Here is a 17,862-nt window from a genome sequence, read left to right as displayed (position 1 = left end):
TAGTCATGCTGGCCACATGACCCGGAAGCTGTACGCCGGCTCCCTCGGCCAGTAAAGCGAGATGAGCGCTGCAACCCCAGAGTCGGCCACCACTGAACCTAATGGTCAGGGGTCCCTTTACCTTTACTTTTATTTTGACTTTGGTTTCTTTGACACCATGCATTCAAAGCTCTGCGATGACACTTTGAACAGGCGTGGCTTCCCCTCTCCAGGAATTCTGGGAGTTGTAGTTTGTTCAGGATGCTGAGAGCTGTCAGGAGAGAGACCCCCTATTCCAGGCACCCCCAAACTCGGCCCTCCAGATGTTTTGGGACTACAACACCCATAATCCCTAGCTAACAGGACCAGTGGTCAGGGATGATGGGAACTGTAGTCCCATAACATCTGGAGGGCCGAGTTTGGGGGTACCTGACCTATTCCCTCTCACAGAACTACAATTCCCAGAACTCCCTGTGAAGAGAGATTGATGGATAAACCGCTCTGGGAATTGCAGCTGTAGCAGAGAAACGTTGGGGTTCCCCTCCTAACAACACTCTGCACCCTTAGCCAAACTTCAGTTCCCAGGGTTCTTTGCAGGAGGGGAGACACGGGCATTTAAAGTGGTACCGTAGGGCTTTAAATACAGTGGTACCTTGGGTTAAGAACTGAATTCTTTCTGGAGGTCCATTCTTAACCTGGAACTGTTCTTAACCTCAGGTACCACATTAGCTAATGGGGCCTCCTGCTGCCGCTGCGCAATTTCTGTTCTCATCCTGAAGAAAAGTTTTTAACCTGAGGTACTAATTCTGGGTATGGGACACGGGTGGCGCTGTGGGTTAAACCACAGAGCCTAGGACTTGCCGATCAGAAGGTTGGCGGTATGAATCCCTGCGATGGGGTGAGCTCCCATTGCACGGTTCCTGCTCCTGCCAACCTAGGAGTTTGAAAGCACGTCAATTGCAAGTAGATAAATAGGTACCGCTCCGGCGGGAAGGTGAACAGCGTTTCCGTGCGCTGCTCTGGTTCGCCAGAAGTGGCTTAGTCCTGCTGGCCACATGACCCGGAAGCTGTACGCCTGCTCCCTCAGCCAAGAAAGCGAGATGAGTGCCGCAACCCCAGAGTCGGCCACGACTGGACCTAATGGCCAGGGGTCGCTTTACCTTTAAATGGGTATCTGTAATGCGAAGTACCACTGTACATGGTGTGAACATGGGCTCTAAGCCGTCTACCCGTCATCTCTCCCAGCTGGAAACTGCCTTTCCTCACTCACCCTGTTTCTATTTTCTTCATTTTCGCAGGATGTTGCAGACATTATGCAACTACTTCTGGTGGGACCGGCTCTGGCTGCCGGCCAACCTCACCTGGGCGGACGTCGAATTCAGCGAAGGCCGCGTGGCCCCGAAGTCCAGCGACTTGTATATCACCATCCCTCTAGCGTTTGTCTTCCTCATCATCAGGCACCTCTTTGAAACGTGAGTATGATGGCCTATTTGGGGTAAACCAGGGGGAAGGGGGACAAGGAGCGAGGTCCCTGCGTAGTAGGCTAGGCTGAGAGCCAGAGTCTGGCCCCATGGGGTCAACACTCAGCGAATTTCTGATTGGCTGGAACAAAAAAAGAGAGAAGCGCTTATGGAGCCTCCAGGTCCAGGGGCAGTCTATCTGGATTCCTCGGTTCTTAGGGGCATTTGGCCACCGCGAGGACAGCACGCCGGACCCAATGCACCTTTTCTGGCCTGATCCTGCTGCCAGGCCGTTCCGTCCCCACGGAAAGCTGCAAACCTTGCAAACTCTTGACCGCTCGTCCTGGGAAGGAGGGTTGGCCCTGCGTGGGCGCTGCGGATTCCTTGAGAGTTTTGGGGCAAAGGCGAGACGTTTTTCTCCCTGTGCCCGGATCCCGCGCCAAGTCCTAAGGAAACAATTGGAGGCAAATCGGGCGGGGGGGGGAGGGCAGCAAGGCTCTGGCATCAGCCTTGACCCGGCCATGGGCTCTTGGCATAATTGTGGCATTGTGTCACCTGCCAGCGGTTGACTGCGGAGGGGGTGGCAATCCTGATGAAGTCAGCAGCGCCCGCGGACTGGCCTGAGACAGCCAGGCCGGAGAATTAAAGAGCAATTATTTATCACGGTTGACCATTCCACCCCCCGCTCCTTCTCCACAGAGGATGGAGACAATCAGAGCATTGTTTGAGAGGCTGGCCTCTGTGTGTATGTTATTTTTTACAGTGCAGCAATGTTGGAGAGAGCATGAGAAGAGTTGCCATTTAGCTCTAGGATAGGCTCAACAAGGGGGGGGGTTGGGGGCAGGCTGATGGGGGGGATATTGGGGGCTGTGTGCCCCCTTGTAACAAATCCCTTCAGCACTGCAGATCTCCAGAGGCTCAGTTTAGGACGGCCTTACTGGATTCCTCTCGTAAAATTGCCCCTGAAGGACCAGGTGTGCAGCCTGGGAGTCATTCTGGACTCACAGCTGTCCATGGAGACGCAGGTCAATTCTGTGTCCACGGCAGCTCCATCTGGGACGCAGGATGAGACCCTCCCTGCCCGCGGACTGTCTCGCCAGACTGGTGCATGCTCTGGTTATCTCTCGCTTGGACTACTGCAATGCGCTCTGCGTGGGGCTACCTTTGAAGGTGACCCGGAAACTACAACTAATCCAGAATGCGGCAGCTGGACTGGTGACTGGGAGCGGCCGCCAAGACCACATAACCCCGGTCTTGAAAGACCTACATTGGTTCCCAGTACTTTTCCAAGCACAATTCAAAGTGTTGGTGTTGATCTTTAAAGCCCTAAACAGCCTCAGCCCAGTATACCTGAAGGAGCGTCTCCACCCCCATCATTCTGCCCAGACACTGAAGTCCAGCTCTGAGGGCTTTCTGGCGGTTCCCTCATTGCGAGAAGTGAGGTTACAGGGAACTAGGCAGAGGGCCTTCTCAGTGGTGGCGCCCACCTTGTGGAACGCCCTCCCATCATGTGTCAGGGAAATAAACAACTACCTAACATTTAGAAGACATCTGAAGGCAGCCTTGTTCAGGGAAGTTTTTAATGTGTGACATTTTAATGTATTTTTCATCTTTGTTGGAAGCTGCCCAGAGTGGCTGGGGAAGCCCAGCCAGATGGGCAGGGTACAAATAATAAATTATTATTGTCATCTTATACTGCCCATTATATCGAGACTCAAGAAAGGAGCTGATCGAACCGATTCTGAGGAAAATACCCCGTAGTACAGACGACTCCTATATCAGACACCTCCTAGGTGATAAAGAGCCCGAAATTAACAGGCCTGTGGCAAAGTACTGTTACGTTGCAACAAGAATAAGACGAGCAATGATGTCAGCAACGGAGTCAAAATTGTAAACATCGAAGGAACGATAACAAACAGAAGCGACATTTGAATTTAATTCTTAAGACCTTAACAGACGAAACCCGGTCATAAATATAAGCACCAATTCTGTGAATTGGCCATATTTCCACTGTTATTTGAAGCACAATACTGCTTATAATGTTGTATTTCTTTTATAAATTGCTTTCTGGTCATTGACCGTATTAAAGATATTAAAAAATTAAAAATAAATTATTATTATTATTATTACTTGATTGTAAAGCGGGGAAGCAGGGAATGAAACCATGAGATTATCTCGGATGGAGGAGGGAGACTGTTGGAAACCTTCACGTAATAATCTAAGCCAGAAACCCGGATTAAAACGCCTGGAGGTGTTCCACACGTCTGGATAAGGCCTGCCTGCACAAAGAGGTTCAGGCACCGAAAAGAATTCAGCGAAAGAGCCTGCGTGACGTCAATAGGCAGGGAGTTCCAAAGTGTAACAGGATTTCCTACAGATGCAGAGCGAGTATTAGGGGGGACTTGCAGCAGTTCTGCAGATTGGAGTGGCCGGGTGGGTTTATGTGGGGTGAAGAGGTCGGATGTCCATCTGTCCTGGATGTGGGGTCTCTACAATTCTTTGAATTCATGTGAGGCCCAGCATCTACTGGGATCCCCGATTCCGTGCTTTGCATGCAGACGGTCCCAGGTTCGAATTCTGACATCTCTAGGTGGGGCTGTGAAAGCCACCCCTCCCTGCCTGAAACCCCAAAGAGACACTGCCAGTCAGTGCAGGAAGTACTGAGCTAGATGGACCAAGGGTCCGGCTCAGTATAAGGCTGCCTCCTCTGTTTGCATTCAATTCAGCCCTTTATGCAGAATGAGGACTAGAATCTTGCTTTTTTTCCTGGAAAGAGGGCTGTAGCAACCCCCCATGACTGGACTGGAAAAAGACTCCATGCCCGAAGCCTGCCAACAAGTTAAATGTTAAATCGGTCCTACGTTCAGGACTGGAATCTTAGTATTGCTTTAAAAGAAGATCTGTAGCTCAGGGGTGGAGCCTCTGCTTAGGACACAGAAAAGTTCGGGCTCGATCCCCTTGTCTGAACCGCTGGAAAGCGGCTGCCAATCTGTCCTGAGCTGGATGCACTCCCAGTGGTTGGACTCTGTATGAAGCCAACTTCCTCCATTAATTCATGCCGCATCTGATGGTTTTGGCGCTCAAACCTTTCTCAAAGGAAGCCCTGATTTGCTGCAGAAGTCCGTAATTTTTTTTTTTTTTAATGAATATTTATTGGCATTTTCAAAAAAGAAAAACACACACACAAAAACAACAATTAAACAAAAAATAACAAAAATACAAAAATACAACTTTAAAAGAAAAAAACAGTTAAAAACACATATAATTCCAATTACTTATTTTCATATAACTTATTTCTCAGACCTCCTCTGAGAATGTCTGAGAGAAGTCCGTAAAATTTAACGGCCGTTTCTGTTTTGGCCCCGGAAACTGCTGCAGAATCCTAACATTGTGTTTCTTTTCTTTCGTCCCCTCTCTTCCCTTTCCGTTGTTCTCTTCTCCCCCCCAGATACGTGGCAACTCCGCTAGCGGCCCTTTTGAACGTCAAGGAGAAAGTGCGGTTAAAAGCCACTCCGAATCCCGTCCTAGAGAAATTTTATACGACGTCCTGTAAACACCCCAAACAGGTAACTTTGCCAGGGAAGCCATGTCTGAGAGAGGAAGGAAGTGGGGGTGTTCTTTGTATCATACATTTAAATACTATGATTCTGCTTTGAACAGCCATTACTTCCTCTCAAAGAATCCTGGGAACTGTAGTTTGTGAACTGTAGTTTGTCAGTTTGGGAGCTGAGAGTTGTTAGAAGATTCACATACCATTACAGAGCTACAATTCCCAGAGCGGTTTAACGATCCATCCCTAATAATAACAATAATTTATACCCTTCCTTTTCCCCTGACGGGACTCAAGGCAGCTTACAGATAAAAACAGGAACCGCTAAAAACATAGAGAACTCTGGGAATTTTAGCTCTGTAAAGGGAACCAAGGTTTCCTGTGTGGCGGGGGTATTGTAGTACTTTAAATGGACGGTATGACAGTGGTAGCGGTCAGGATTTTTCGCAATACGTGAGAGGAGGTTTTCACAGAGGAGACTCGAAGGTCGCCCTCTACCCGGAGACATGGAAAATGTTTCTCTCAGCTCCCTCATTTAGAGCATTTTTGCCCAATGCTCTTAAGCCAGAAAGGCTTCCAGCGTCCAGTCAATTAAAACAAAACAGTCCCTGCCCACAGGCTTACAGTGATAGAAAAGAAAAAAGGCACGGCACACGAGGAAGAAGGACAGGGAAGGCAGAGGAAAAATGTGCTCAGGTGCCAGTTTTTTAATAGTAACTCTTGCATTGACCAGCTGGCATAGAAAAAGTCCTGGGTCAGAAGGCACCTAATGGAGCTGGTCTTCTACCAGAGTTGTTGGCCCAAGCCTCTGGCTTGCCATTTCTCCCACCAAGGGGCCCAGATGAAGCCTCTTGAAAAATCAGTTGGCTTGTTGCTGGCACCATGCGGCCCGTGCCAATACTTGCTGTGGACATACGCTCTGAACTCCCAGTTGGTGCATCTGGGTAATTAAGCCTATAAAGGTAAAGGGACCCCTGACCATTAGGTCCAGTCGTGACCGACTCTGGGGTTGCGGCACTCATCGTGCTTTACTGGCCGAGGGAGCCAGCATACAGCTTCCGGGTCATGTAGCCAGCATGACTGAGCCACTTCTGGCGAACCAGAGCAGCGCACGGAAACGCCGTTCACCTTCCCGCCGGAGCAGGACCTATTTATCTACTTGCACTTTGACGTGCTTTCGAACTGCTAGGTTGGCAGGAGCAGGGACCGAGCAACGGGAGCTCACCCCATCATGGGGATTCGAACCGCTGACCTTCTGATTGGCAAGTCCTAGGCTCTCTGGTTTAGACCACAGCGCCACCTGCGTCCAAATTAAGCCTATAAACGAGAGCAAAAAGCTTTCCATCTCCTGTATGCCTTTGCCAGCTGGCAGCCCCCAAGCCAAATCTGCACCTTCTTGCATCGCAGCTCTTTCTGTCGGGATGGATGTGGGGACAGGCCGTAGCTCACTGGTGCAGCGCAGAAAGTCCCCGGTTCAATAGCATTTCCAGGTAGGGCCAGGAGAAACCTGTTGAATGGAAGATGGTTTTTCCAGAGTGAGGTTCCTCGGTTGCACCTGCGGTGTGCTCACCCCTGCAGTTTCCCTAAATTCGTCATCCCAGTGGCGTAAATTTGGCTGCAGAAGATCTCAGGTTCAATCCCTGGTGTTCTTGGCCTGGAAATGTCCCCTTCTTGAGATTCCCAGAGCTCCGGGATACAATGACCCAAAGCCAACCTTATAAAATATAAAATTTTGGGGGAATCGAAGGTCTGCAAAGTCCACCATGAAAGCAGCTTGGAAACTGCATTGGGTCAACTGAGTTCTTAAGCATAAAAAACTTCTGGGCCCAACCAGCACATCCTCAAATCAAGAAGTCTTTGCCAGGTTGGTGTTGCAACTCGAGAGGTCATTTCCCAAAGTAGGACCCCCGGTTGGAAGCTTTCATCAAAACCAATGGCTTTTTCTGGGAAGGAGGCATGCGATCCACGCACTTAGAAATCTAGTGTGTCAAGGTAGAAATGGCAAAGCAAAGCAAATGTTGCTGCTGCCTGCATTTCAGTGGCTTTCTTCCCTAAGCTCCCTCTCCTCTCTCTGAATGGGCCCCTCTTTTCCCTTCTTCTGCCCCCACAGGCAGACATCGAGGGCCTCTCGAAGAAAAGCAGCTGCACCCCCCGGCAGGTCGAGCGCTGGTTCCGCCGCCGGCGCAATCAGGACCGGCCCAGCTTGCTCAAGAAATTCCGGGAGGCCAGGTAGGCCTGCAGCACCGCGGTGCAGCTTGGGTGAATAGCAGGCTTCCCCCAGCCCCGTGCACACTTTCCCATCTGCAAAAGCATCGCTGGATTAGGGGTCGGCAGCTGGCTGCCCCAGGCCAGCTTGCCTCAACGCTCTCTGCCCGCCAAAACACTCCAGAAGTCCAATTCCCAATGCCCCTGACCATTGAGCATGCTGTCCGATGGCAGCTGGGTGCCCAGCAACACCTAGGGGGTGACAAATTCAGGCAGACTTTGCGAGTGTCACAGCCGCACGAGTCCAAGAGATTTAGTAGCCGGAGACTTCCGATAAGTAATCGCCTCCCATTGGCGCTCTGGCTCCCCCTACGGTTCGTCCGTCTCCTTGCCTCTCGCCCTACCACTCCTGGCAGACGTCAGAGGCACTCTGCACGCCCCCAGTGGCGCTCTTGACATGCCCGAGAACATGCGCTTCATTTGCTCAGGGGATGAGAAACAAGACTTTGTATTTCCTTTTCCAGTTGGAGATTCACCTTTTACCTTCTTGCTTTCATTGCTGGCACGGCCGTCATAGCTGACGTGAGTACATTTCCTCCTCAACCTAAGGCGGGAAATGGGAGTTTCCTTTTCTGTGAATCAACGGGATCCTGTCTTTTTATCCTTTGTCTCCCAAACTTGCAGAAACCTTGGTTCTACAACCTCAGGCTAGTTTGGGAAGGATACCCTACACAGGTGAGCTAAGTTTTTATGCTGCAAACTTTGCTTTTTTTAAAAAAAGTATATCTTCATATACATATAGAAACCTAAGGCTGTCATCACGCAGCCTTTGTTTTTTTGGGGGGGGGGGGAGAGTTGTAGTGCGGCGTCACCATGCTGGAGTTGCATGAAATCAGGGAGGATTTAAAAGAGAAATGGTGGTTTTAAACAACAGCAGAGGTTTGAATAAAGCTGGGTGGGGGAACACACAGAGTGTCTCTGAGGATGTGCAGAGAGCTTGACAGAGCTGTGAGAATGTGGGCCTGATGTGGCTGCGAGGGGACGGCTTGGTGAGGTGCAAAATCACGGGGTGGGGGTTGGCAATGGGGTAGGGGGGTTGGTGCGGGGTAGGCAGGGTTCGCGAGCAACTTGAGCTGGGACAGCCCTCTGTGTTCATGTGGTGTGTGCATTAGAAATTATATATACCCAACCTTTGGATTTATCTTTTTTTATAAAAAACAAACAAGAAAAATCCACAAATATCTACAATACACCATGAAACAAGGAGCACATAACTATAAACGGCGGGGGGTTGTAGCGAGATCGAGATGACCGAAATCCTTCCGCTGCAGTCGACTGCTTAGAGATACTGTGAAACATCAGGCGGCAAAAAATGCTTTTAAATAAATGAAGCTTGCCGTCAAAGAAGGCACGACACAAAAGGAAGGGAGGGATGAGGAGGGCAGAGGAAAAGAACGCGCTCCGGAAGAACAGGAGAGGTGGTCCTTTTGGTCTGATTCTGCAGGAGATTCCTTGTGTTCTTACACTTCCCTGGGATGGGGAGACCACAAAACTGGGTTTTTAAAAAATGTTGGCTGAGGACGCGGAACGACCTGGCTATATTTGAGGGTTTTTTTCTCTCTCCCTCCACCAGAACCTGCTGCCGTCCCAGTACTGGTATTACATGATTGAGCTCTCGTTTTACTGGTCCCTGCTGTTCAGCATCGCCTCGGACGTGAAGAGGAAGGTGAGTCGAAGGCTTGGCTCACGGGGAGCGCAGACGGCGTCTGGCCTTCGCTGCTGGATCTGCAGTTGTTCGGTGGAAGTTGATCTTATTTTTTTAGATTCAACAAAGTTAACAAAAAATAATAATACATTTCCATAACGAGATACACATATTATCATTGCAGGCTGATGGCAGCATAAGGTTGAGTCTTATCATTAAACTTCCAGGATAGCTAAAAAATAAGTGGGGGGAAAGTATATGAAAGAAAAATCGGATTTTAGAGGTGGAAGGGGGCCTGAGGGTCATCCAGACCAACCCCCTGCAATGTGGTACTCAAGAGAGCTCTGCTTAAACCTGTTGAAATCGAGACACAATATGAAAAATCAGTTTAAAGCAACTGGCACTCTCAGAAACACAACAGGTCTAAATACACATATAAAAATTTAAATTTAGCAGCAGAGAGGCATCAACCCTACCATGGGTTTCAATGCAGACAGATATAAAATATTTGTACAGCCGTACCTTGGTTTTCGAATGGCCTAGTTCACAAATGTTTTGGCTCCCGAACGCTGCAAACCCGGAAGTGACTGTTTTGGTTTTCGAATGTTCTTTTGGAAGCCGAACGTCTGACGGGGCTTCCGATTGGCTGCAGGAGCTTCCTGCAGCCAATCAGAAGCCGCGCCTTGGTTTCCGAACATTTTGGAAGTCTAACAGACTTCTGAAACTGATTCCATTCGACTTCCGAGGTACGACTGTATACTGCTTCTCTGACCATGAATTTTGAGCTCAGAGAGGCTCAGGAGAACACAAGTGTTAAACATTAACAAGCATTGCATTCGGTGTAGTGTTGAAAGCTCAGTAACATATAAAGAGAGCAAATAATAATAATAATAATAATAATAATAATAATAATAATAATAATAATACAGTTAAATCCAAACTCGTCTCAATTCAGAATTGAAAAAACCTGGTTTGTAATAACAGTGATCTAAGTTAACTTGGGATGCGGGTGGTGCTGTGGGTTAAACCACAGAGCCTAGGACTTGCCGATCAGAAGGTTGGCGGTTCGAATCCCCGCGACGGGGTGAGCTCCTGTTGCTCGGTCGGTGCTCCTGCCACCTAGCAGTTCGAAAGCACGTCAAAGTGCAAGTAGATAAATAGGTACCGCTCCGTCAGGAAGGTAAACGGCGTTTCCTTGCGCTGCTCTGTTTCGCCAGAAGTCATGCTGGCCACATGATCCGGAAGCTGTACGCCGGCTCCCTCGGCCAGTTAAGCGAGATGAGCTCCGCAACCCCAGAGTCGGTCACGACTGGACCTAATGGTCAGGGGTCCCTTTACCTTTACCTTTAAGTTAACTTACTGTAAAAGAAAATATATGAAACAGCCTGAAAAGATTTCTGGGGAAATGGGTATTTTCCGTTACGCTTTGGCTGATTTTTTGCTTTTGGTCAGGACTTCAAGGAACAGGTCATCCACCACGTAGCGACCATCGTCCTGATTAGCTTCTCCTGGTTCACCAACTACATCCGTGCCGGGACTCTCATCATGGCCTTGCACGACTCCTCGGACTACTTGCTGGAGGTGAGGGATCGGGTCCCCTTCTTCCCTCACAGGGGTGTAACCCGGAGCTCAAGGCCAGGGGTCCGACTCGACTTAGGGACTCTCCCCGTTCTGGACGCCTTGTGCTGCGTGCTGTCGTCGCTTCTTAAAAACACATAATTAAATGGCGGCATGTCCAGGAAGGGCTGTGGGGCTCAGTGGTTAGAGCACCCACTTCGCATGCAGAAGGTCCCAGTAGCATTTCCAGGTAGGACTGGGAATAATCTCTGCCTGAAACCCCTAACAGAGCCGCTGCAAGTGCAATTTGCTTCAGTTTTGTCGGCTGGTTTCCACTCCCTGGTCTGTCCCCCCAGGCAGTCAAAGACACTTCTCAGCCGAGGGGGGAAACACTTAGGGGGTGGAACAGGTCCAGGGAAGCGTGTGGTGTGGGGAGAGACCAGTGCCAGATTTACGTATAAGCTAAATGGCCTATAGCTTAGGGCCCCACTCTCTCGGGGAGAAAATTTAAAGGGGAAAAACTGGACGTACATTTCCAAAATATAAGATAAAAAACTAATAAAATAAAGCCTACATACAGCAAGAGTGTTTTGTGTTGTGTAGGCTCCTATGAAGCTAGCCTGCTCCCTAAAATATCACTGGTTTGCTCATTTCTATATATAGGGTGCCTACATTCTGCATGGACTTTGCATTCTGCATGGACTTTTCAACAATTACTTTGATAAAATACATATTTTGTGATGTGCAAATGGCTTTAGATACCTATTAGGCCCATAAATTGCCATATAGCATATATTCAACACGAAAAAACAGCGACAATTTGTTGTTGACAAAGGACAGCTGGACATATAAAAGGGCCCCATTGCCGTCAGTAGCTGAGGGCCTCATCAAACCTAAATCCGGCCCTGGGAGAGACCATGGGGAGACAGGTAGAGGAACCCCCACCGGCCGCATCCTGCCCGCGAGAAGGAGATGCTCCCATCGTGCTCTTCATAGCCAGAGCATCTTCCGTCTCTCGCTGCCGGTCCCGATCCCTGAGCTCAGGGCTGCCTGTAAATATTCTCTCCTCTCTCTCTGTGTGTGTTTCTGCAGTCGGCGAAAATGTTCAACTACGCAGGCTGGAAGAACATGTCCAATAACATCTTCATCGTCTTCGCCACCATCTTCATTGTCACGCGACTCGTCATCCTTCCGTTCTGGTGAGTTACGTGCACGGCGTGTGGCTGAGGTTTACCTGTTGGACGTCTGCCTGTTGAGACGCTGTTGGGAGAGAGAGAATGGGCGGGAGGGGGCAAACAGAAGCACAGAAGAGTATAGAGTGGCAAAAGGGACCCCAAGGGTCATCCAGTCCAACCCTCTGCAATACAGGAGTCGCTGCTAATGAATAAATGTGGGCCAGTTCATAGGGGAATATAATCTGCCAGTTGCTATTATGCCGCACCCATGCTGTTCCTTGAAAGGGCATTTAAAGCCCCTGGCTTACCCCAAAGAACCCTGGGAATTGTAGTTTAAGGGCGCTGGGAATTGTAGCTCTGCGAGGGGGTAAACTACCAATGTGGTTTCTCCAATCTGATTTGTCTTGATCTGATTCCTTATGTTGAATTTTATAGGATCCTGCATTGCACCATGGTGTACCCCTTGGAAATATACCCAGCTTTCTTCGGCTACTATTTCTTCAACCTCATGATGGTGATTTTGCAGTCCCTGCACATATTTTGGGCGTACCTCATTATCCGGATGGCCCAGAAATTCATAACTGGAAAGGCAAGTTGGGTTTTGGGGTTTTTTTTTTGGAACCCTTCCCCAATTTGTGTTTCGTCTAGTAGGAGGTATAAGAGAAGACCAACTCTTTTTTTTGGTGTTTGAGAGAGAGACAAACAAACCAACCCAGAGGGCAACTCTGTTTAAAATATATCTATTTATTGCGGTCCCACTTTTCCTCAAAGGGACTCGAGGTAGCTTACTTACGTGGTTCTCCGACTTTCCGTATTCTCCACAACAACCTTCAAGGTGGGCCAAGGTAAGAGACAGGCACTGCCCCCAGGTCATATCCAGTGAGCTACATGGCCAAATGGGGATTTTGAACCCTGGTCTCCCTAACCCTGGGGTCGGCAACCTGCGGCCTGTAAGCCACTTTTGGCCCGTCATGATTCCAGTTGGGCCAATGACATATTTTTCTCCAAACTGCTGGCCCAGCAGCTGATGCCACTCTGGTGGGTGGGGTTCAGTCCTGCGTTGGTTGCGGATGAGCCAGAAGCAGGGGTGTAAATGCTGCCAATTCTGCAAGATTCAGAACAAAAGCCCTTATTGATTTATTACAGGGGCAGCAAACATTTTCAGCAGGGGGCCGGTCCACTGTCCCTCAGACCTTGTGGGGGGCCGGACTATATTTTGAAGAAGAAAACATGAACGAATTCCTATGCCCCACAAATAACCCAGAGATGCCTTTTAAATAAAAGGGCACATTCTACTTATGTAAAAACACCAGGCAAGCCCCACCAATAACTCAGAAATGCATTTTAAATAAAAGGGCACATTCTACTCATGTAAAAACATGCTGATTCCCAGACCGTCCATGGGCCAAATTTAGAAGGCGATTGGGCCAGATCTGGCCCCTGGGCCTTAGTTGATTTATTTCTTGCTTGGAACAATTGCACCCAACTCTTCAGTCAAAAAGGCTCCCGCAAAGGGGGCACAGCTTACGTACAATCAAGACAGTCCCTACCTAAAGGCCTACAGTCTTTAAAAAAAAAACCACAACAACATACAAGGGGAAAGGTACAAGGAGGGATGAGGAAAAATCAAAACTCAAGCACTCATTTCTAAGGGCCGAAACTCCATTTTGGTCATGCCCTAGTGGTGGTTTGAAGTCCCAGTTTTGGGCTATGAGGTTCTGAATCACCTGATGCCATTACAGCACCAGGTGGACGGTTGTACCCACCTGTCAATATTTGGCCAGGAGGCCAACCCTGATAAGGACCTGTCCTGTGGAGCTAAAAAAGGTTGCCCTTCTCTAGCCGCTGTGCCACACTGGGATCTTCATTTTGCACTGAGGAACTGAATCCGTCTCCCTGTGACCATACACATTTTTAACCCTATTCTTGTCTTCATGAGGGCTAGCAACTTACTTTCAGGTTTTCCTCTTCCTGGTAACGGAAGCTGAGTTGTGCAGGATGCTAGATTCTGCCGCGCCCAGAAGCAATTTCTGTGGGTTAGAGCTTGGGATTTTATGTGTAAAAAAAACTGCTGGATGGCTTATCCTCAACACTTCCGTTATAAGGAAAGCCGTTTCAGGCCGTGAGTGGCTTTTAATTGCCGCAGGCTGCCCGATTACCCATCAAATTGATTTTCAAAGCTGCTTGTAGGTTTTATTTTGTTCCTCTGCACTTTTAAGTTTCATTGCAAGCCCATCTCAAGCTGCATTCAGGAAAGGCAGGACGTGAATAAATTACGGTAAATAAAAGTAACTTTAAAAAAAACAACAGCACCCTTTGGAAAGGTAAATGAGATTCTGAATATTGGTTGAATATTTCCCGTTCCAGCTCTCCAAGCAGGAATGCAAAGGATTATGTATTCAAGAAGTTATTTTCATTTCAAAAAGAAAAGGCTCTTCCACCAATTGGCCCTTAAGGTAGCTTCCAAACATCAGAAAATAATAATAACCCAGATGAATGATTGTTAAAATCTCTGGTGGGTGGGTTGGAACGAGCCTGGTATACCTAAAAGATTTTAACGACTGTGTCGGGGGAAGGATTTCCAAAAGCAGGACTACCACCAGGGTCTTAGACTCCCATCTCTCGGTCACGTTTAATTTCCTGCTCCGCTACCGCTGTCTCTTGGTCACACTTAACTTCCTAGATTAAGGTAGGTAGCCGTGTTGGTCTGATGCAGTCAAAATAAAATTAAGAAATTGTCCAGTAGCACCTTAGAGACCAAGTAACTTTGTTCTGGGTATAAGCTTTCGTGTGCATGCACACTTCTTCAGATACACATTAACTTCCTGGCTGCCTTAAAAGCACTACGTAGTACTAATAATATAATAATAATAATTTATTATTTATACCCTGCCCATCTGGCTGGGCTTCCCCAGCCACTCTGGGCAGCTTCCAACCAAATATAAAAACACAGTAATACATCAAACATTAAAAGCTTCCCTAAATAGGGCTGCCTTCAGGTGTCTTCTAAAAGTTGTTCTCTTTGACATCTGGTGGGAGGGCGTTCCACAGGGCGGACGCCACCACCGAGAAGGCCCTCTGCCTGGTTCCCTGTAACTTGGCTTCTCGCAGGGAGGGAACCGCCAGAAGGCCCTTGGAGCTGGACCTCAGTGTCCGGGCTGAACGATGGGGGTGGAGACGCTCCTTCAGGTATACAGGACCGAGGCTGTTTAGGGCTTTCAAGGTCAGCACCAACACTCTGAATTGTGCTCAGAAACGCCAATGCAGGTCTTTCAAGACCGGTGTTATGTGGTCTCGGCGGCCGCTCCCAGTCACCAGCCTAGTTGCCGCATTCTGGATTAGTTGTAGTTTCTGGGTCATCTTCAAAGGCAGCCCCATGTAGAGCGCATTGCAGTAGTCCAAGCGGGAGATAACCAGAGCATGCAGCACTCTGGCGAGACAGTCTGCGGGCAGGGAGGGTCTCATCCTGTGTACCAGGTGGAGCTGGTAAACAGCCGCCCTGGACACAGAATTAACCTGCGCCTCCATGGACAGCTGTGAGTCCAGAATGACTCCCAGGCTGCGCACCTGGTCCTTCAGGGGCACAGTTACTCCATCCAGGACCAGGGAAGTGTCTGAGTCACTCTCATTTCCTGACCTGGGTTTCTCTCCCCTCCAGGTGGTGGAGGATGAGCGCAGCGATCGTGACGAGACGGACACCACCGGGGAGGAGGAAGAGGAGTTGGAAGAAGAGAAAGCTGCCTCAGTAGCTTCAAAGAACGGCCCTCTAAGCAACGGGCACCCGGTCTTGAACAATAACCACCGGGTGAAAGCCAATTGATCGCTCGACGTCCATTTTCGGTACCCAGACCTCCTCCGCTTCCAGGGGGGACTCCCGTCTGTCGCCAGAGCCCAGATCTTTTATTTTCATTTTTGAAGCCAAAAAGAAAACAAAACTTCCTCTGGTGAGCTGCAGCTGGAAGCACAGTCCTCTGCCGCCCCACCAGCTCCTCTCTCCATCCTTGGACCCTCCAAGAACCCGAAGAAGCGCCAGGTTCATTTCAAGACGGGATCCTGAGACACTTGCCGCTTTTCTTGGGGGCAAAGCGAGCGGCCTTTTCTGGAGCTTGCAAACAGTGCTCGTTTTTCTCTTCCCCAGCACCCTTTATGTATGGGAAGAACGGCAAAGTTTTGGGAGCATGGTTGCCCTTGCCTCTTTGAGCCCCTGCCCTGAATCCACCTTGGAAAGCGGTCCTGAGACCCCCTCACACGTTGCCAATGCCCTCCTCACCCACCCAAAACCCCTCCACAAAATTGGGCAAGCAAAGAGCAACTTCTCCGCCCCACCCCAAAAAAGACACACATCTTTTTTTCCTTCCTAGCACACTCGAAAGGAACCAACACTTGCGGGGAAAGTACTCCACTTGTCAAGTTTCTAGACCTCATCGAGGCCTCTCTTCCCCGTGCCAAAGGCCCTCCTGCTTGTAAACATGTCAGGAAAGTTGGGCTCGGCTTTCAAGCCTCCTTTCCCCGACACCCCCCAGATCTGCTATATCATGGGCACAAATATTTTCTTTCCACAAGTAATCCTTTTGTGTGTGTGTGTGGAAAAAGCAAATATTTGGGGTACAAACGGGTGGGGTGTAGCAGAGGGCAAGGTTGGGGTTTCCGCCCCAATCCGCCTTCACCGCTTACGAGGACAATCCCTGCGCCTTTGCTCTGCCAGAGTTGGGAAACGGAGTCAAGCAGGCGCCATCGGTGCGGTGCTACAGTTCCCGTCTCCTCTGAGCACATCTATCCAACTGTGTCTTGATACCTTTTTAGAAACCAGGCCAGGAGTCCCACCACCGCTCCTGCCTTAACTCCAAAGCCTTTCGATAATCCGTTTTTGGTTATCGTAGAAGCCATATTACTGGCTCTGTTTTCTTAGCTGCAGCGAAACAAATGGTGAGAGGGAGATGGATAAATACGTCTTCTGGTCCTCAAGGTATCCCCAGTGCCCCCCACACTTGTAAGGCCCTGGAGTTTTGACCACTGCCTTTGCAACCCCCAGCCCGATAGGAAGAGGTTTTTAAATTGCAAAAAAGTATTTAATTAAAGAAGTGATTGGATTACGGTGAGTCCACAGGGAAGGAAATCACAGGTAGAGAGTTTTATTTTTTGGAGATCATGTTCAGATGAGATCATGGAGGATTTACTCACCTTTTTTCCTGGGTATTTTAGTTTGTTTGGGGTGGGGGAGATGTTTCGGCAAGCTAATTCAGACAGGTCAATGATGCCAGAAGGCTGAAAACTCAGTGATGGTCTTTATTTTCCTTTTCTTAAAAAAGCTTTTTCTAAACTGCACCACCTTCCTCCTGTAGAGAATTTAATTCAATGCACACCACTTCACTTTATTCCCCTGCATTCCTTCTCTTAGGAATGCAGTACTTTCCTTTTGCCCCCAACTCCACGATCCTTTTCTCATCCTATTAAAAAAAAAAACACCCACAGAGGTACACCCACTTTTATGTAGTCTACTTGCCTTTTACCACTCCCAGAGGGGGAGACGCTGATTTTTGTTTTAATTTATTAGATAGGGTTTTTCAAGCACCAAAACGAGAAAAATCTTTTGGCTTCAGCTGGAATAAAAACTCCAGAGAAAGACAGTTTTGAAGAAGTATCTGCTCTACCTGTAGGATCAAATTGCAATTATTCTTTCCCTAGCCTTAGGGCATTTGGGGGGGGGGTAGGGGGAGGTTTACAAAAAAGGACCATTAACCTATCTTCAGACCAAAATGTGTGTTTTTTTTTTTTTAAGAAAAAAAAAGTTAAAATATATTAAAACCTAAATAAGACTAATAAATTTCTGTTTAAAAAATATATCTGGTGATTGGATTACCGTTGGGAAAGTTCACACAACCAAGGGTGCTTTTTAAATGGCACAACGGTGTTTGCAAACGCTTCCAGCATAAATTAGTGGGGCAATTCCTAACGCCAACCCTGCAAGGGGGCATGTGGCCATTTGTTTTGGGACTGCTTTGGGAAACAGTTGGGGTGAGACGGGAGAAGCGAGAGAATTTACTCATAGAATCATACAATCATAGAGTTGGAAGAGACCACAAGGGCCATCGAGTCCAACCCCCTGCCAAGCAGGAAACACCATCAGAGCACTCCTGACATATGGTTGTCAAGCCTCTGCTTAAAGACCTCCAAAGAAGGAGACTCCACCACACTCCTTGGCAGCAAATTCCACTGTCGAACAGCTCTTAC

At 48.6% G+C, this 17,862-nt stretch overlaps 1 protein-coding gene across 1 annotated transcript; it reads left to right on the top strand.

Annotated features, from left to right (window-relative positions):
* Window positions 1-1,277: 1,277 nt before the first annotated feature.
* CERS2 (ceramide synthase 2) lies at window positions 1,278-17,258 on the top strand. The gene is made up of 10 exons (XM_081841521.1): window positions 1,278-1,451; window positions 4,888-5,005; window positions 7,100-7,218; window positions 7,719-7,776; window positions 7,879-7,929; window positions 8,828-8,920; window positions 10,352-10,480; window positions 11,549-11,655; window positions 12,067-12,220; window positions 15,290-17,258. The coding sequence occupies exons 1-10, from the start codon at window positions 1,279-1,281 to the stop codon at window positions 15,449-15,451; spliced, it is 1,164 nt and encodes a 387-aa protein (XP_081697647.1). The 5' UTR covers window position 1,278; the 3' UTR covers window positions 15,452-17,258.
* The last annotated feature ends 604 nt before the right edge of the window (window positions 17,259-17,862 follow it).

This window comes from Podarcis erhardii (genome assembly GCF_964252035.2).
Source record: "Podarcis erhardii genome assembly, chromosome: 15".
NCBI lineage: Eukaryota > Metazoa > Chordata > Lepidosauria > Squamata > Lacertidae > Podarcis > Podarcis erhardii.
Note: the sequence above shows the minus strand (reverse complement) of the source record. Positions and strands in the feature narration are given on the sequence as shown.

Excerpts from the sequence above, each read along its gene's own strand:
- CERS2 (XM_081841521.1), top strand. The coding sequence starts at position 1,279 with ATGTTGCAGACATTATGCAACTACTTCTGGTGGGACCGGCTCTGGCTG. Across the intron at positions 8,921-10,351 it reads CCTCGGACGTGAAGAGGAAG|GACTTCAAGGAACAGGTCAT; the intron begins GTGAGTCGAAGG and ends GCTTTTGGTCAG. Across the intron at positions 11,656-12,066 it reads CTCGTCATCCTTCCGTTCTG|GATCCTGCATTGCACCATGG; the intron begins GTGAGTTACGTG and ends TGAATTTTATAG.